Source organism: Camponotus floridanus, unplaced genomic scaffold, assembly GCF_003227725.1.
Source record: "Camponotus floridanus strain SB8 unplaced genomic scaffold, Cflo_v7.5 scaffold77, whole genome shotgun sequence".
NCBI classification, from domain to species: domain Eukaryota; kingdom Metazoa; phylum Arthropoda; class Insecta; order Hymenoptera; family Formicidae; genus Camponotus; species Camponotus floridanus.
This window is the reverse complement of record NW_020229846.1, coordinates 420,487-441,930: the sequence shown is the minus strand read 5'-3', so window position 1 is coordinate 441,930 and position 21,444 is coordinate 420,487. Positions and strand designations below refer to the sequence as shown.

Below are 21,444 nucleotides of genomic sequence, written 5' to 3'. Positions count from 1 at the left end.
TCCAGTGTATGTTATAAAGACTTGATATCTTCTATAAATATAAAAATATATAAATATATATCGACAATAGATAACTATATTAAAGAAATGTTACATAGAGTTATATGTACATATATGTCACAGGCTCTATAAATTCAGCCTTTTTTTACAAAAAGCTTAGGCTTTATAAAACGTTGATTTATAAAAAGATTCGGCGCTTTAGAAAAAAGCTGATTTTACAGAAATCTACAAAACATATACAAGGAGAAATAAAAAAAGACAACATGGGAAAAATATTAAAATTCTATTCGATTATAAATCGTATATTGAATATTACATATGACAATATAGGTGATATATAAGTGATAGATTGTATTGGTAAATTTTTTGCCGTTAAAACCATATCTAAAAATAAAACAAAATGAATGAAGACACATGCACGAGATTCAAAAATTTGAACATAGACGTACATTATTACATTATTTTATTTCAGCCGGTTTCTCTATTGTCCTAAATTGCTCTAAGTTGTCCACAATTAATTTATTAGACGATTGTAATGAAATCGGTTAGTATTTATCAGAAATTCTGTCTTATTCACAAATCTCAGTTATAAAACTGAAATATAATTTTTCTTTGTAGATACTTTATAGAACAATATACTTTGTAGATTTACAATACATATGATATAATTTATTATTCATAATTTTTACTTACATAATCGCATAATTTAGATAGCGATAAATTTAAGATACAATATAAAAATATATAATACAATTATTGTCTAATAATATCGCAGTCGTATATAAATTAAACTTATCTTGTTCTTATTTACAAATCAAGTAGAATGATTAAATGCTCAGGCGGAAGCATCGTTCGTCGGCACGAATGTATCCCTTCTGCTTCGTGTTCTAGTTATCCATAGAAGATTACTTTGCTGTGAAAGCACAATTATGTTAAGTATGCTGTCTCTCTGATTAATAAGTCTTTCCAATTTCATAAGTTTGCTTACTTGGAAATAATCTTCAATCTCCTGAAGCGTACAATCTTTAGTTTCTGGTAGAGCGAGGTAAATAAAGACAGCTTCTAAAAGAGCGGAGATGCCGAAGATAATGAAAACTCCTGTGATGCCAACTGTAGCGTTTAACTAAGAATATTTAATCTTTTTAAAAAAGAAAGGAAATGCAAAATATTTCACATGCGCATGTATATGTTTAATAGAAACGAATGTATATTTTTTAAGATTTTCATCTCGCATACGATTTTTATTAATTTAAATGTTAATTAAATATTATTATTAAATATTTTATTAATTATTTAAATTAATAAAAATCGTAATATTTTATAATTAAATATTTTTATTAATTTAAATTTAAATATTATAATGTACGATTCATATACCCATGGGAAGCATTTGGTAACGAAGAATAAAAGTAGATTGTAGACGAAGAAAGTGCATCCGCCACCGATACCTCGAGCCTTTAGAGGGAACAATTCACCGGCCATCAGTCCAGGGAGCGTCAGCAAACCCATGGTGTTCGCACCGACGTAAAATAACAAACATACGGCTAACACATAACCCTGAAATCATTTGTTAAGTTTTATCGTTTATATATGAGAACATTGAGCAAATTCCCAAAGAACACATTGTAGTCAAAATGACGTCATTTTACATCAAAATAGAAGAACTGACGATTTGTTGACGATTATTAATATACGCAATAAATGGATTATTTCTCATTTATATTCACCTAATTTCAAACAATCTGTTTAATATTCTGAATTCCAACAAGGAATCCGGATTATTAAATAAATTATTTTAAATTTAGTTTATTAGAAATTAAACTGATCAATAGTGATGCCAGGAACAGGAAGAGGACATTACCCATACGCACACAAGCAGAGAGCTGCTACGTGGTTCTCTGATTGTGTGCATGTGAGCATCGTCCTTTTTCTATTGCTCACAAAGGGAAAAAATATATATTACAGATCTTATCTAATGTTTAGTAGCACTTTATATATATCCTTTATATACATTCATGATGAAAAATTGAATACGCTGCGTAACGGCAAATATGGAAACTTACTGTATAAATGTGTATAAAAATAAGATGATAATAGAAAGGCTACCCAGATAGCCAAATGCAATGAGGTTGCTGTCATGTTGCCAATAATAATAATAATATGTTGAAGCAACTAATTTTAACAAACTATAAAGACAAGGTGAGACAGCATTATGTTTGTTACGTTGAACTCACATGAATTCATGTGCTAATAACAAATTAATTGCAACGTATCAGCATATTGTTGACATGTTGTAGATAACGTAATATACCAATATTGCAGACCATTTGCTTCGTTAATTGATTGCATATAGAAGCAGACATATAGCTGCATTCGTAACGTATTCTATTTCGTCAGCAAGTATATACAAATATATAATAATACATGCGATGCATTTGTTTGCTGAATATGTCATATCAAGCTTGGTTATCTGGGTATTAAATTATAAAAAATGATCCGTACATTAATAATAATTTTCAAAACTTTTACGTATACTAAACTTGATACTATACTACTATACTAAATTTGCAAGACAAGCGCAAAATCATTTATCCGTCACGAGCAGTATATGTTACTGGAGGTCAAATTTTCGTCACATATCTTTACTAGCCGCTATGCGGCAACACCCAATTTAACTAACTCGTATTCGAATTCATCTAAGGTGGTTATAAGGTCTACAAAGGATTAATGTAGTAATTATATTTCTTGTCTTGTGTCAGTTTAATTTCTGGCGATAAACTGACTTGATTTACTTAATATTCTGAATCCTAATGAGAGATCTAGATTATTAAGCAAATTATTTGTTTAATAATCTGGATCTTTTATTGGATTTCAGAATATTAAACAGATTTTTCTTAATTGAATGGGTAAATAGAAAATAATTCATTTATTGCACATATTAAAATATTCTGGTGTCGAATGTATGTAAAATAATTGTATGTAATATTATTGAGATAAATATTTAAGGAACATCTAATAATAATAGATGTTTTTTAAAGACATTTTTTCCTATCTTTCTTAAACATTTTTTTATATTTTCAAAGTTCATTTATTAAATTTAAAACGGTGTCTGCATTTGTAGCAAAACGCGTTATAATATTACAAATACGTTGCACCGTAACATTGCTGCAATATTGCATTGCAATATTTCTACAAGCGGACATTTTACCGTTGCTGCAATATTGCAGCAATATTTTGCAACATTTCTGCAATGTTGCAATCTTGCAAAGAAATATTTCTACAATGTTGCTGCAATATTACTGTGCCGTATGGGATGATTATTTTGAGTCAAAATAAAGTCATTTTGACTTTAGTGCGTTCCTTGGATTGAGATACTTACGTCTGCGGAAGATTCCTCCTTCCGGGTGATTATGTATCCCGCGAGAATCAACGAGGCCAAGGACGTACCAACCGCCGAAACGATACCTAAGGATCGTCTGCCCATTTTAAGTAGTACAACGCAAGAGACAATGGAGAAGATAAATCTGATGACCGCCGTCACCACGGCCGCCAAATAATTATCGACGTCGCCGCCGCCTACGAGAGGAAGAGACGCAATAAAAATTTTGTTACATCCACTTTAAAGATTTGCTCGGACGGAAATTAAAATTTCGCCGGAAAATGAAATTGACTCTTCCTCACCGATTTCCTTGATTATATCGACGGCGTAGAAGACAATAATGTACGTTCCGCTGCTCAATTGAAGAATATTGAATATACCGATGATGATCAATGGTTTCAACACGCCCGGATCGCGGATGACGGACATCGCCGAGAAGATCCTTTTCCTCAGCGACACATTTGTAGGTTTTTCAGACACATCAGTTCTCATCCCCGCGTTCAAGAGAGCTATTTCCGCATTCACCTAATTAATTAAAAATAATTTCGCTTTAATCAGTGATCAATGTTTAGCTCGTTTGCTGCTTTATGGTCTTAAAATACGCAAGTTTACGAGTTTCTACCTGATCTACGTCGCCGCCTCTGAGCCATAAAAGAGCCTTCTTGGCTTCTTCATTTTTTTTCCGTCTAACGAGCCAGGTCGGACTTTCGGGCACCAAACAAAGAGCGATAAAAGCCAAAATAGGAAGCACGAGGCCGCTAAATGCCACAATATCCCAATTAAAAGAGGCGCCTAAAACGTAAACCATCAGGATACCGAGGCAATACGAGGCGAACGAGAAGACTAGTAAAAAGCCACGTAGGCCGGGGTCCGCCATTTCTCCCACCAGAATCTGACGAATTTACAGAATAAAATGTAACTTAAAATAATCATTTTTTAAATAAAACTATTAATTTTTTAACAATTTATGTAATAAAATAAATGGAAAAATTATATCTATATAATCAGTAGCAACGATTACAACGAAATAAGTAGTAAAAATCGCTTTATGAACAGATCGAAAAGAAATTGAAGCAATCAGAAAAAATATAATTACATAACATCACATTAAATGTCGATAAAATTATCCAATGTTGCGTGGGATAATATTATGATACAAAAAACTGACTTAATGATTTTAAATATAATTTTTCACTATAATATTCATCTTTGATTAACGTGAAATTTATTTCGAAAAATTCCATTGATGTTACGCATCATCATCAAGACAACTGTATTATTTTATTACTGTACCTGTGAGGGCACTGGCATCAATCCTACAGATATGCCGCAAACGATTCTTCCTATTAAAATAGCGACCACGCTTTTCGAGAAACCGATGATCAACCATCCTATGCAGAGAGGAACTGTCGCCCATTGCAAACTACTTCGTCGACCGATCATTTCCAGCAATGGTCCCGATAGCAACGAGCCGACAGGAGTAGCCAGACTGTGAATCGAGGCTGCATAACAAATAATTAATCGCTTTAATCCCATCAATTCATGTTTTACAAGATATTGAATATCTTTGATATCTTTCCTTCCCTAGGAAAATTTGGATTCTCGTATTTCGTAATCGAGAAGCTAAATATACAACATGAATATCCGAAAAATATTCAAAAGACATCTTTAGATGATGATGAAGGATGCCTTTGGGATATCTTTTGTATGTCTTTTGAATATACATGTTGTATGGGAATCTTTTACACACGGTAAAAAACATTTTTTGTATTTCTGTTAAAATTTTCTCGTGTAAAAATTTTTGTGTTAAATTTTTAACATACTCTTATGTTAATGTAACATATTATTGTTGCGTTATTTTGACATTTGCGTTGAGTTAATATTCACCGTTTCTAAGAGTTAAAACAACACAATTAATATGTAAATCCACGAATTTTTGATGAAATATGTTATATGTTAAAATGAATAGATAAGTCGTGTTATTTTTCTCTCTATAACAGTTTCCATATGTTAAATCGATATATCTCTTCTGTTATTTATCATAAAAATGTAAGAATAACATTTTCTTTTAATTAAATTTAACATTATAAATATGTTAATTTAACATAAACTTTATTTCTAGATAAAGTTTAAGTGTTACACTTTTATGTTAACTTTTAAATATATTACTTGTGTTATTTATTTACATATTTGCCTTCTGTTAAATTAACATTAAAATTAGAGTGGATAAATTGGGACATGTGAAATATGTTAAATTTAACACAAAATTTTTTACTGTGCAGATTCATGAGTCATATGAGAGATGAGCAGAACTGAAAATATCCTAGAAATGTAAATTTATGCGTTTATAATGAGCTCATCGACCGGCGTGTATAGTTACATATGTTAACAGTTCAACCATAAAAATACTTTTCAAAAGTCCCATTAAGGCGTTTTATCGATCTATTTACGATCACGTGTGTATTTACGTTATTATTGGATTGCGCGTAGGATGCTTTGTTATAAATGTTAAAAGTTTAACTTTCAATGACACGATCATAATCGCATGTTATCGCATACTTGATATACATTTGCACAAAAGAGAGTCTCTGTAAAAATTTCTACCGACTTGGCGCGAAAAGCTGTCAAGATTCAGTCGCTCTATTGCTCGTCGACTTTCAACAGATAAAATTACAGATATATTGCTGAATATTACATGAATGAGGAGGCAATTATCAGCATGAATATAAGCTTTGCGTTCTTCTCTCTCCTGAAAATGAGAAGAACTCGCTGCGCGTTACAAGAATTTACATCTTATAATTAAAAGAGAATTGCGGTAAGCTTGTTTCAAAGTAATAATTATTTTAATTTGCTCTCGCGCCAGAAAATAGAAGCTTTTTAAATAACGCGCTTATTAATGCTAAATTCTCATTATTGATTCCTTATTATCGATATCCAATAGATTAACGGAATGCCCGTGGTACTGGTTGATTAATGTAAATTGCGACTCCACTTTTTTTCGTTTCAGCTTATCGACGTTCTCATTGCGTCCACAGGGAGGAATGTAATCACAGTTCACGTGTATCGAACTTGTCTTTTTACATTGCTTTAATAAAATTAAAAGGATTCGTTATACATAGCTCCGATAGAAGGACAGTTTTGCCGGATATCTAGGTTCACATAGCGTGCAAAATCAGATAAAAAACTAAAGTAATTATTTGACCGGTTGAGCTAAATAAAAAAAGCTAAATATATTAGAAAGTTTAGGAAAAAGTAAAAGAGAATTAATTTAGAGTCTACAATTTATACTATATTATTTTATTATTTATGATAAAATATATATTTTTAGGATTTGTTTATAATTATATTTATAATATACAGGGTGTCCCAAAAGTCCCGGGCCGGTCGAATATTTCATAAACTATGCACTTTAGAAAGAAATGTTTCAGACAATAATTGTATGGCTTGAAGGGAGCCATCAGATAGTGGCAACGATTTGACATGGGAGAGTCATTTGAAAGTCACGTAAAGATCACCGTCAATTTCTTAAATGAAACTCCCTATTTTTTAATAAATATTCTGGTAGCTCACGTTGAGAGCTTTCCAAAACATAAGTAAGTAAACTATAATTAATAATAAACTATAATTAAGTTAGTTTTCATTAAGTACTTTCCGAATTATGAGGCTTAATATCATTTCTTAATTTTACATAAACCGTAAAATATCTTGTAAAATATTCATTTTTCGATTATCTTACCTTAATACTTTTATGTAAAAAATAATGAGAGGAATTAATTGGTGTAAAGAAAAAACATAGTTGTTTTTAAGAAAAAAGTATGTAATTTGCAATTAACAATTACATATTTTTTTTTAAAATAACCATGTGTTTTCTTTACACCAATTGATTCCTCTCATTATTCTGTACATAAAAGTATTAAGGTAAGATAATCGAAAAAAGAATATTTTACTAGATATTTTATGGTTTATGCAAAATTAAGAAATGATTTCAAGCCTCATAACTCGAAAAGTACTCAATGAAGAAATACTTTATTATAGTGTTTTGGAAAGCTCTCGAGATAAGCTATACGAATATGTAATAAAAAATAGGGGGTTCCATGTCAGAAATTGAAGGGGACCTTTACGTCACTTTCAAATGACTCTCCAAGGTCAAATCATTGCCACTATCTGATGGCCCCCTTCAAGCCTTACAACTTTTGTCTGAAACATTTCTTTCTAAAGTGCATAGTTTATGAAATATTCGACCGGTCCGGAATTTTTGGGACACCCTGTATAACTTTTTTACACTTCAGTTTCTTACACGAAAAATCGCTTATAAATTATAGATTTAAATTAAATTATTTCTATTGTTAAATTTTCAATTAACGGATTTGCAAACATCAAGAAATATTCTTTATGGCCCTTATTGGAACTTTGAGATATATATATGACCGGAACGAAATATTTTAATGTGGTGAGACGCAACCAATGATCCTAAATAATGATACCTAGGGAAACGGATCATCGATCACAACGGACGCATGCAATTTTCAGCAACATTAGTCACTCGTAATACATGGCAAGATAAATTCCGTATCGGAATAGCGAAATCAACCATGCAGGAACCACCTACGGAACCATCTATCAATATATCTATGGATATTTCGAGTTGATATATTTCAATAAACTGTCACCCCTTAACATGCGTGACCCACATTCTAACATTAGTTTCTTTTTGAGCCCATTCGATCACGTTTTGAACAGAAGTGAAAAAGAAAAATTTAGGGTCACATCTCCCTATTATTCTTGAATACTTAAAAATCCAATGCAATGTTAAATCAAACATCATCAAATTCTTCTTTTGGAGAAAGATACTTTACATATTATTTTTTGCAGTGAAATTGACGTATTAAAGAGAATCGGAATTTCTACACGGATTCGCATAAATGCACGATGTGTTAACAAATCTACGTCTGCCATCTGCAAACTATAAAATACATAATGTGCTGAGTATCGCGAATTTTACGACGCACTAAAACATCGTATGTGGTATGTGGCACTAAAAGAGAGGAAAAACAATGATAATTATCGCGTGCTGACATCGTAGTTCCGCTGTATGCGCTGTCCGTTTAAAAAATAATAGATATGCAGCTTTGTGCGCTACGTATGCAAGATTCATAAAGATAATGCATAAGAGAAGCTTTTCTAAAAGTCGCATTGCAGATGATTCTTTCTTGAGTTTTCATTTTCAAAAGACCGTACGACCGATTTGATTGGTACTTATGAAAAGGCATTACGTTTTTTTATTTTAGTTGCTTTAATTGCGGCCTCGCGCGTTATCAAGACCTAGGAACGATACCAATACCTTTCGAACGGTATTCTTCGCGCACGAACTTGGCCTTGACACTCATTGATAAAGATTATCCAATGAGACAATATGTAGGTCAGTTACAGCATGCGGTGCTTGCAACGATCGGCGGCGGCCACTTGATTTGCGCGAGGGTCGCAGCTAATGCAACCTTGAACCTGCACGCTGGTTCTTAAACTTGCAAGGTCCAAGAGAGGAGATATTTTTCAATTTTGCGTAGACTATAATTTATTTCCCTATTCCAAATTCATTTTGCGACTTGAATTGCTCTATACATTTTGAGAAACGAAAAAAAGAAGTTCATGAAACTAATTTGTATGAAAAAAATATCTGCGTGAAAATAATTTTTTTATAATTTATATATTTTTTTTATTGTGTAAAATTGTCAAATATGTTCTCACCTATCCAGGAACCAACTTCATGATCCATGTAAATAGTACTGTTGCTTTCGGACAATTGCGGCAATAATACAGCGCTGTAGCCAATCGGCATTCCGCCACCCGTTACCAGTAATAATACTGCACCTGTTACTAAACACTGCAAATAATTCAACCGTTAATTATTTCGCTCATTGTGTTCGCTAGTATAGAATGGTTGCAACGGAATTATCCCGAAATATTTAATTCATTGTTGGTATGAAGTAACAAAGAAGGGCATACGATCGCGTTATTCGGGATCGAAATTTCAATTATGGCTGAATACATTTTTAAATTGCATGGATTAATGTCGGGAAGGTTTGAATCGGTAACATCGCAAAATTGCACTAAAAAAATCGTTTGATTGTACCAACAAGACGTATATGATTGAAGGAATTTTGGTTAAATCAAACACGAATTTCTAGTTATCATGATAAGACTCGATTTTTTATAACTAGAACGTTTAAGGATGTTTTGTATGTACAATCCCAGCAAAAAGTAGCTGAAAATCAATATTGACGAATATATCCACTTTTGGTGTATTTTGAGTAAGAAATTGTGTGAAATATTACAATTTGATCTTAGCTACAGTGCAGAGATATATTTTTTAATATTTATTGCATTTTTACTGAAATATTCCGAATTTTGTTAATCGAAATGATTAATTTATGGCAGAGAATTTCACCTTGTGACAGATACATGGCCAACTTCATTGAATTATATTTAATATCTTTTCAACCAGTTAGTACTTGTATAATATTATTTGACCAAATATTTCCTCTATATCTAAACTTTTGCAAATTTTAAACAAATTCTGATTATTATTTCCATGTGTTTTTGTCATTTGAATCGACGTGGTTATACGTTTCCCAGAGAACACATGTTAATTCGGTGCAAATTAAAATCCTTATAGCTTGTGAACGCTTTAGTGAATCGATTTAAAAATTGTACTGAAGATTCGAAACATATGTAAGGACATTCTGTACAATATTTATTAAATTCTCAATATTTTGAAAATAGATACAAAACATCCTTAATTGATTAAGTTATTGCATTTGTTGTATGACAAATTTTTTAAGTGTGTTTGATCAGCTACAAAATAGAAAATAGAGATTCAAGGAATTTTTATCCTGCAGCCAATTCAACATGCTTAAGAATGTTTTGTGTACAATCTCAGCAAAAAGTAGCTGAAAATCAATATTGACGAATATATATTCACTTTTGGTGTACTTGTATAATTTTATTTGACCAAATATTTCCTCTGTATCTAAACTTCTACTAATTTTAAACAAATTCTGAATATTATTTCTATGTGTTTTTGTCATTTGAATCGACGTGGTTTCCCATAAGAACACATGTTAATTCGGTGCAAATTAAAATCCTATAATTTGTGAACGCTTTAGTGAATCGATTTTAAAATTGTACTGAAGATTCTAAACATATGTAAGAACATTCTGTACAATTTTCATTAAATTCTCAATATTTTGAAAATAGATACAAAACATCCTTAATAGTTTTTACCATAAGGATTTGATTAGTATTTTCTGGTTGGATCTATAAAATTTCTTGTTACATTAATTTCTTTTCTCGCCGAGACACTCTTAACTTAACTCGTATTTGCTATGAAATGTATATAAAGAACTAATATTAAATGCAAAGTATATATATTTTTTTCTCTTACGAGCAGTAGTGCCAGAAAAAGAACGCTAGCTCTGTGATTGTGTATGTTTGAACTGCATGCATTCTCTTTTTGCATCACTTTTTATCAGTTTAATTTCTAACAAACTGAACTTAAAATAATTTATTCAATAATCTGGATTGAATTTATGCAATAATTGTGTTGGAATTCAGAATATTAAACAGACTTTTGAGATTAGATGAAAAAAATTTTAGACGACTTGATGCTGGTGAATTTAGTATTATTAACCAGAAAATTTGGTAAATTTAAATTAATTAGAAAGAAATTAATTAGAAATTAATTAGATTCATCTGGTAATTCCTGCAAGAATTCTGGTTCGTCCATTTTCCAACAGGCATACTGATTGAATCTATTAGAATTCTAATTAATGCAACCAGATTTTTTTCTCAGTGTGACGATCGCAAAATTACATGTACTTTAATCACAAAGAAATCATAAGAAGAATTTTGCAGCATTTCCTATGAATAGCTACGTAGTAATTGTGTACGAAAGCTTGACCGAATTAAAAAACGGATAAGAAACATGTGTGGTTGACAACTAGCCAAGATTTATTATCGCTTCGCTGCATTCTTTCTATAAAATCTGAACAGCTATTATATAGTACGGCATTTTTCCCGTTCCTGTGCATTTCCTCGCAGATACTGACATAAGCTCCTGGAAGATATTTATACGTCGCGCGACATTCGAGGCAAAGAGGGTATACTTACAACAAAAATCCCTAGACACATGGATGTGTATCTTGCGAGAAACGATAAATAACACATCGCATCGAGAGAGGAGGAGATAAGTGTACACAAGTGCATAAGCATAATTTTACGCTGAAACTATTCATTATGACGTAACGCAAATTACATGTTGCAGATACGTATAAATATACTTTATGAACGTATCTCCACGCGCACTTATTGAACAAGCTTAAAGACGCGATATCTTTACTAAGGAATATTAATATATAATTTTATACGCACTCTACGACCTTTTAGAAAATCCTTTTAGAAATATCGTTTATATCTTAGATATATTTATGTTACCGTATGCTGCATTTCCGCAGCAAAACAACAAGAAGAAAGCGATGAAGAATGGTAGGTGCTGTATTTGGCAGCTTTCTATCTATTTTTAAACAGAAAAATGTTCTGGCACTAATCCAGAATATCTCCGTCGCTCTCGCATCGTTGAACACGCGACTACCGCGTTACAAGTTCCTTTTTGCATGAAAGTTAGCAATTCACACGCTGAGTGATTGCGAGCAATAGAAGAAAGAAATCTGTCATGCACGCGATAAGCTCTAGAATATGTTTTGAAGTGTTTTGATTTTTTTGCAATCCACTGCGCGGACGTTTCAATAATGTCGTAAAGATATCGGAGAAAATGATGGCGTGAAGGAAAACTCTTATGATTATATTAAAGGAAGAAAAGAATAAACAATACCCTTTATCTGCTATAGGATTGCACAAGACCTAAGACAAGACAATATTCATAAAAATATTGTATTGGTATTGAAAATTTTCAAAAATTTAAATCTTGTCTTGGTCTTGAATGAATATTGATAGCAAAAATCTCGTCTTGTATTGTCTTGTCTCGATTTTATTAACAATTTTTTATCTAATATTAAAAAATTATTTAAATAATATTTAACATAATTTTTGTAATATAATTTGAAATAATTATTACTATTGTGTTATATTTTAATTATGATTATTATTATGTAATCAATATAAATGCCGTCTATTTACATAAAAAAACATTTACTGTTTCATAGAAAACAGAAATTAATAACTATTTACAGGCTCCAAGGGAATGTGCAGATATAAATATTTTGGAGTGGTAAAAAAATCAGGTTCATATTTATCCCATCATATTTATCCCACATTGTCAAAAATGGCTCGAAACATTTTAAGTGAAAATGCTCTTTAATGTCTAAAATTTGCGAGTTTAATTTCTAATTTATAAAAATATTATATTGTATTAATATTAAATGTTATTAAATTTATTAATATAAATGTTTTTATTGAATACAATTTTTTAAAATTCGTATATAGTGATATATATATTTTTTTCATTTACAAATATAAATATTTTAGTTTTTTTAAGAACCAGTAATCTTGACAAGACTAATAATCTCGACAGTCTTAGGCTTGGTATTGTCTTAATAACTAATTAAAAATCTTGTCTTGATCTTGTTTTGAAATTCAAGACAAGACAAGACAATATTAAGACTAATCTTGGTATCTCGTGCAACCCTAATCTGCTAATAATTGTTAATTTAATACCTGCGCGAGCACTCCTTTCGCATTTGATGAATATTGCACAGCCGCTTCTTCTTTATGCAAAAGGCTCTTTCCATTCTTGACATTATTATTGTTATTATTATTCTCGGTGTCCGATGTATACGCGACTCGTTGCATGTCGCCTGATGAATTCAGCATCGAATGCAGCTCCTCGCTTAATCTTGACAAGAAAAATATATTTTTTCTCTTTCTACAAGTATAATTTGCACCAGATTAGTCGGTACGTACCTTGTCTCGAGAGCCATTTTCATCTATGTAACTGAATCGATATATTTGTTACAAAATTCTCAAATATTTTCTATCCGTAATTTCCACTTGCAAAACGAGACGTCTCTAGCACTACATTTATCATTAACAAGTTCTGATCACGTTTTATGCGGCAGCACTGCTGCAGTTTGTTTTTAATTGTCACTCTTGGATTGCATAAGTATCTTCTAAAAAGAGTGGGATAATGTAACGTAAGATACACACGCAAATCTGTTTTATGTTAATCATTTGAGTGCCAAGTGACGCGATCGCGTCGCTTCTGTCCAGTGCTTAAAAGTGCCAACATATCAATTTGTAAATTTTCAAACTCGGTTTTTATCGACGCATCTGTTATTGTTTGGTCACAGTTAAATTAAGAAGAAATTGAAGTAATATAATAAGAAATTGAAGCATATAATATAACACTCTGCATGTATACATTTTTTAAATATTATAAACAAGCATTATTATAACAATATAATAAATTTTTTGACTCGGAATTAGACAAGCGTTATAGCGCTTGGCATCTTTCGTTCGAATTTCTACAAAAGTCCGTGGCACTCAAACGGTTGCTATAATAATTTCCATATACAGGGTGTCCCAGACCACCCGTACACCCTTTTTAAAATGAAAATAAATGGCTTTTAAAAATCACGAACAATTTTTAATTAAATCGGATACACTCTATCAAACGATGATATTTTCAACTTTTGATTCCGACCGGAAATACGCCATCCGGATCGGAAGTTGAATTTTTTTAGGGGAACATGGTTAGGTTAGATTCATTATTTCATCACAGTTACTTTTAAGGTCAATTTTAAAATTGACCTTGAAAGTAACTGTGATGAAATAATGAACTTCAAATGTTAAGATTGACAGAAGCACTTTTAGAAAAAATGTATGATACAAAAGTTTCTTATTTTTTTCACGTACAATTTGAATGTAATAAAAAGTATCATGTTCCCCTAAAAACATTCAACTTCCGATCCGGATGGCGTCTTTCCGGTCGGAATCAAAAGTTGAAAATATCACCATTTGATAGAACGTACACGATTTACTTAAAAATTGTTCGCGATTTTTTATAAAAGCCATTTATTTTCATTTTAAAAAGAATGTACGGGTGATCTGAGACACTCTGTATATATATAATTACGTAATATAAAAAAGTAAATATAATTCAATGATTAGATCTATTGACATAGATAGTTCAATTTAGAAATGAAAAGATAAAACAAACATATATGAAAAAGAATATATAACAACATAATTACGTTTTATTAATCTGCATTGCAGATTACTAATTTAATTCGAAAGGAAAATAAATTTTAAATATATGTTTTTACCATCGCCATTATAGTTATTATAGACATATATTGATGTAAAATATAATTAACAATAATTAAAAAACAGTATAGATATATTTGTATAAAATATTGTTATTTATTTGCGTCCACTGTTATTTCCCGAATTTGACATCGGAATTTAGATTGAATGAAGAAAAAATATGGAACTTCAGATAGAGACAATATGTTATTCTCTAGATTTATTTCAAATGAGCTGACTTCATATAACACACAGTGTATATAGTATAATACACAGTGTATATAGATTTTAAATAGCGACAGCCGAAAAAATGAAAATGGAAAAACATTCGCAAATGTATTCGCGTAAATGTTGAGAGATATCTGCAGATTATCAATTAAAAAAACTCACATACATGTGAAAAATAATTTCCATCTAGAGATAACACATAAGACACGATATAAAATAATGTATCAAATCAAAATAAAAAGAATAGAATATTTAAAAATTAGAAAGTTTATACAGAAAACGGGTAAACTTATATAAGAATTATTTATATTTAATTTATTAGCTCTCTCTCTCTCTCTCTTTCTCTCTCTCTCTTAATTTTTTTAACAAATTAGTTTCAATAACAATACGAGTCGAGTGTCGATGTTATGACACATTTATTTATTTATTATACAAAAAAGCATAAAACAAATAAAAATAAGAATAAAAATAAGATTAAATGAAGGAATAGCAAACGTTTTTTTGAGTCATTTTCAGGGCAAATGTGATGATATAGTAAGACAGTATAACAAAGGTGTTACATATCTGAATCGATGAGATAGGATGCCGTCCAAAGTAATACTAAATGTCTCGATATCTCATTATGTTGACGATGCTTCCATCGAAGATAATGGCGAGTTGAGGAAACAAATGCAAACAAATCAACATCTCCAAAAACAAAGAACGACTGGATATCAAGATAATGAGGTACCGAGATACATTTAGTATTACTTTGGACGACATCCTCATCGATTCAGATATGCAACACCTTTGTTATAATTTTACTACATCATCATTTGCGCTGAAGATGACCCAAAAATAGGGTCGAAACGTTCGCTATTCCTTCGTTTAATCTTATTTTTATTCTTATTTTTATTTGTTTTATGCTTTTTTGTATAATAAATAAATAAATGTGTCATAACATCGACGCTTGACTCGTATTGCTATTGAAACTAATTTGTTAATTTTATATTTCGAGTCTTATACTTTTATTATTTTTTATTTTTTTATTTTTTTTCTCTCAAACATTTCTCATTATTTATTCACATGGTTCTGTTATTGATTTATATTAAATGTATTTTTTCACATTTAAAATTTCTATTATACTTTGAATTCTTTAAATGCTATTATTTGCTTCCCAGATAGACATATGTCAGCATATTGCCTGCATAATGACAAAATTTTTAAATTGAAAATGCTTGCATAAACATTGAAAGATGTGTCCTCATATGACATGAGTGTTATCAGCAAGTGAAAGAAATCTTTCGATGCTGTAAAAATTGCGAAAATATACTGCTTATTTTGTCAGAAATAGAACGCAATTAATCCGACATTATTGTAGCAATAAGAAATGAATATATTTACAAAATTATTTTTGATTAAGGTGATGGCTAAGGTGAAATGGCTATAACTTCGTCAGCGGATATAATTTCGTCAAGCCTTCTTAAAATTAAATAAATGAAGCAATCTCACGTATATTGACTATATTTTCCGATTTGAAAACGATGTTCAAATTGTTTCAAATCGGGAAATATAGTCGGTACGCGAGATTGCTTAATTTATTTAATTTTAAGAAGGCTTGACGAAATTATATCTGCTGACGAAGTTATAGCCATATTTACCTTATGTATAAATGGATGGCATTATGTATCCTTTATAATATATAAAACATTTGGCCCAACAAAATTAAATAATAATATAATTTATCTATTTCATACAAAATTTTATACAAAAATTTTAATATTTTACATAAAAATTTTATTTATATTTATACTTGCATATTGCACTTTACATCTTAAATAGATAATGAATTATTTTCGTTTATTTGCCGGACATTTATTTGTCCGACTTATAAAATCAGCTTAATATCTGAAGCATTGGGATCAGAAATTAAATTGTACAGTATATCTTTAATGTTATTTGTTACTCTTTGCAAACTTTATATTATATAATTCTTCTAACTAAAACTTAAATACGAGAATGATAGCGCATCGCACGTCGCATGGAGGTAAACGAACGAACTAATACATTTTGCATGTGCATTTTGTGCACACACAAATTTATTTCTAATGCCTAAAATGTAACTGAATTGTAATATGCAATATTTTATGTTAATAAAATGCTGTGTATTTTTAAATGACAATACAAAATAGCATAAGAACGCAACTATCTCATAAATACATTAAAATGCAATAATACTAAATTAACATTCGTCAAATAGCTTGCTTTAATTATTGCTCCTACAAATAATACAATTACAACATAATTTTATATTAGAAACATTTTCTATAATGATTGCAGTTGTGCGTTTATAGCAAAGTGCAGCATATTGCTATATTGTGAAATACACAAATATATGATAACAATATGACATTATAATGCCTACATTTAAAGTTACTTGTAATTTTATGCTGTTCTAATTGCATCACAAAGTATACATAAAATGTTTGCATGCTATGTTCAGCATATCTGTCTATCTGGGTTGTTTACATTTACAAAATTGTTTTTTTCCTGTTTTATCCTGAAGAAAAGAATTTCTTTTGATCGATTTTCAGAGTTTAATAGTCACATTGGAAGTTATTATTAAAAATATTCTTTACATTTCCAAGCCTCTATCGACTTAATATTTTCACATAAAGAAATTTACTATAAATGTTTAATATGTATTATTTACTATATACATACATATTATTATATATACATACATATTCTCATGATTATCATATTAAAATATTATTCTTTGAATTGACAAGCATTGCACGTTATTTTCTTATCTAATTATTATCATGATCTTGAAGCTTCGATAAAATCAATAATACTTGACATAATTTTGCCATTTCCGTTTCATCGAAATAAAATTTTATTCATATCTTTTTTTATTAAACGGAATTGTGAATATTTTACTAATAAGAATATCTTATAAAAAAATCTGAATGAACTATATCTTATAAAAATCTGAATTAACTGTATCTTTCTCTTTCTTTATGCTTGCGTGTTTTTAATCGCGCACAGTTTTTTCAATCAACAAAGATTATTTTTACATATATAATTTTTTTTACATAAAAAGAAGATAGAGTTAAAGAATACAATAAATTTTTCCTTTAGCACATTTAATTCATGCAAATTTCATAAATCTTTTCCTTAATGCTATATGTATGAAACAAACTTATTATAATATTGAACGCGAAGAGTGTCTAAGGATGCTGTCACATGGCAGTTGGAATTTCGGAAAACGCAATCTCAGAAAAGTACTAGAATGGTGATCAACCAATCAGAATTTTTTCCAATCCAATTTTTCGATAGCCTCGCTCCACATGGAGTGATTTTTACGGAAAACGGAATGTTATTCTAACCTCAAATTGTTTTTTAATTTAGAAATGTTATTCTAACCCAAATTGTTTTTTAATTTAGAAAATTTCTTTATTATTTTCTGTTATAATAAACAATACATACAAATGTCACTTTTTTATATTTTTCTATTGTATTAATTATTTTTTTTGTCGGAAAACTATCAAAATAAATTTTTATATTTTTACTAATTTCCGAAATGCTCCGAAATATTAGTCCATGGGGAGTCTAGCCACAAAAAAACCGGACCGACAAACACGCAACTTTTATTCTTGACAATATAGTAATCAGTGTTTGCTGTAAATAATTTCAAAATTATTTAGATAAAGATAAAAATCCGTAAATTTATCTTAGATGAGATAAATATGATTTTGCTTTTACTTAATCTAGATGAAAGATGAGATAATTATTGCAATAATCTAGATAATTATCTAGATATTTTTGTTTATTTTAGAAGACTATAAATATTTGTAAAAACTGTGACGCAGATTATAAATGGAATATTAAAATTATAAACACATTCTTTCTCTGTTCCTAAAAAATATTTAAATAATAGCAGAAAGGTATATAAATGATATGATAAATATTTATTTATTAATTTATATTTATAATATATTAATAATATATTAATAATAATAATATAAAAAAATATATTTTAGATATTTTAGATAGATTTTTAGAAGCTTGCCTGGAAAACTTTTTTGCATAATGAAAACGTCATCTTAGACAATTTTTAGATAAGATGACATATATTTTTCATCTAAGATAAAGATAAAGATACTTTGTATTTCTTCATCTAGTTAAAGATAAAGATGATCCATTTCTTTATCTAGATGATTATCTAAATAATTTTTTTATCTAGATACTAGCAAACACTGATGGTAACTATTTTATGTGATAAAATATTTTGATTAAATATTTATATGTACATTAATAAATATTTATCAAACAATTATTTATTAACAATAACATTCTTCTTATAAAGATAAAAATGCAATCCCGTTTAATTCCTAGATCTAGTATTCTAGTACTTTTTCGAGATTCCGTTTTCCGAAATTTCGACTGCCATGTGACAGCACCTTAAGAGGATACTAGAAGATAGAAAAATACACTTACCGACTACTTTGATCTGACTCAACTTTCTCTCTGACGATCTCTTGATCGAGGAATCACGTGACATCACAACTTTACCCGTGGGTCGACTCATTCATCTTTCTGAAGAACATTGAACTCGCGTTTGCGAATCGTATTTCATCCCAGCACTCTTTTGCAGAAACTTCGACTCGTCTCGTCTGTCAGTCTCTTGCTACTTTGAGAGGCATCTGTCCGAAACACGAGACGTGATCCTCGTCATTTCCTTGTCTTGTGTGTCTCGTAACGAGCAAAGTTTTATGAACTATGCGAATAAGAGATAAGTGCCAATTGATTATCTCTCGTCACGATGACAAACAGAATAAACGAAACGATTACGATTGCTTATATCTATGAAGTCTTTGCCATTTGATCGATTATAATTATTCGTTAAAGTGGAAAGAACTTGTGCGCCTTCTCTTGTTCAACTATCACAAGCTAATCACAGCCTTCGTGTGTTTCCAGCGGTAATGCAGCTTTTTGAATAATCAATGAAGTCAACATCACCTTCAGTAACTTTCATTATATCTATACTTCTTATATCTATGCTTCTTAACGTATAGTCCGACTAAATAGACTTTGAACGTGATGAGGAGGAAAAAATTTAACGTAAGTCATGCCAGTGATTTAATTTACATACCAGATTGGCGCGTTATAAGTAACATATGCGTAATCACGATTTAAATACGTTTTAAAAAATGCGTTCTATAAAGGCAGTATAGCTTTTCTCGATGAAGAAAAGCTTCGATTTTCTCACGCGAATCTTTTCAAATCTGGTCGAGCTGAGATTTATGTGTATTATCACTATAATTCACTTTAACAGAGACCAATTGGCTTCGTTTCTTATGGATTTAATGCCTGCGAGCGTAATGATGAAGTCTACATATATTGACTTTACGTATTATTATAATCGGCTCGCGGGTCTTCGAGAACTCGTAGAACTGGTAGTTCTCTTTGCCTTCAATTTCCTTTCTTCACTAAGTAACGACGCTATCGCGAAAATCGTCTATTTTTTCCTTGACGTTGGTCGCTTTTAAACGATTGTACACGCGATAGCCGTATACGATACACTTCAGATATTCTCGTTATCAGAGAGATGGCCTCCTCGTTAATAAATATAACGCTACTTCGTCGCAAATAAAACTCGTTCGAATATGAAAATTTCGTAATAGAAAAGCTGGTCGACATTCGCGACTAAATATCGCACGTGGTCGTCCAAGCTCGCCTTGGCTTATTCGCCGACTCTACTGAATGAGACATCTGTCCGTGGCTCGCTCTTATAGGCCGCTCACTTCGATTAGGCCCCTTTTTTGACGACGAACTAGTGTCCGCCACGAGGGCCTTGGCTCGCTGACCTCTGCGAAGAAAATGTCCAGGGACTCTCTTTTGACTTAATGACGACCTTAAAAGCAAGCAAGTCGAAAATGTCAAAAATTAATCTTTCCTACACAGTAAAAAATTTTGTGTTAAATTTAATATATTTCACATGTCCCAATTTATCCTCTCTAATTTTAATGTTAATTTAACAGAAGGCAAGTATGTAAATAAATAAGAAAAGTAATATGTTTAAAAATTAACACAAAAGTGTAATACTTAAACTTTATCTGGAAATAAAGTTTATGTTAAATTAACATATTTATAATGTTAAATTTAATTAAAAGAAAATGTTATTCTTACATTTTTATGATAAATAACAGAAGAAATATATCGATTTAACATATGGAAACTGTTATAGAGAGAAAAATAACACAACTTATCTGTTCATTTTAACATATAACATATTTCATCAAAAATTCGTGCATTTACATATTAATTGTGTTCTTTTAACTCTTACAATTAGAAACGGTGAATATTAACTCAACGCAGAAATGTCAAAATAACGCAATGATAATATGTTACATTAACATAAGAGTATGTTAAAAATTTAACACAAAAATTTTTACACGAGAAAATTTTAATAGAAATACAAAATGTTTTTTACCGTGTAATCTGTTTTCGCAATAACATTTTCATTATAAATAGAT

General features: G+C 30.3%; 1 protein-coding gene across 2 annotated transcripts; it reads right to left on the bottom strand.

Annotated features, from left to right (window-relative positions):
- Positions 1 to 18: 18 nt before the first annotated feature.
- LOC105248407 (facilitated trehalose transporter Tret1-2 homolog) lies at positions 19 to 20,654 on the bottom strand. 2 transcript variants are annotated; one of them, XM_011253171.3, is made up of 11 exons: positions 19,406 to 20,654; positions 13,355 to 13,560; positions 13,109 to 13,286; positions 9,125 to 9,260; positions 4,673 to 4,881; positions 4,002 to 4,271; positions 3,682 to 3,904; positions 3,380 to 3,576; positions 1,378 to 1,557; positions 989 to 1,062; positions 19 to 913 (listed from the first exon to the last, which is right to left on the bottom strand). In XM_011253171.3, the coding sequence occupies exons 2-11, from the start codon at positions 13,375 to 13,377 to the stop codon at positions 892 to 894; spliced, it is 1,512 nt and encodes a 503-aa protein (XP_011251473.1). In that variant the 5' UTR covers positions 13,378 to 13,560; positions 19,406 to 20,654; the 3' UTR covers positions 19 to 891. The 2 variants fall into 2 exon arrangements, with proteins under 2 accessions (XP_011251473.1, XP_011251472.1); XM_011253170.3 differs by having other exon boundaries at positions 989 to 1,123; positions 19,406 to 20,572.
- Between the last annotated feature and the right edge of the window lie 790 nt (positions 20,655 to 21,444).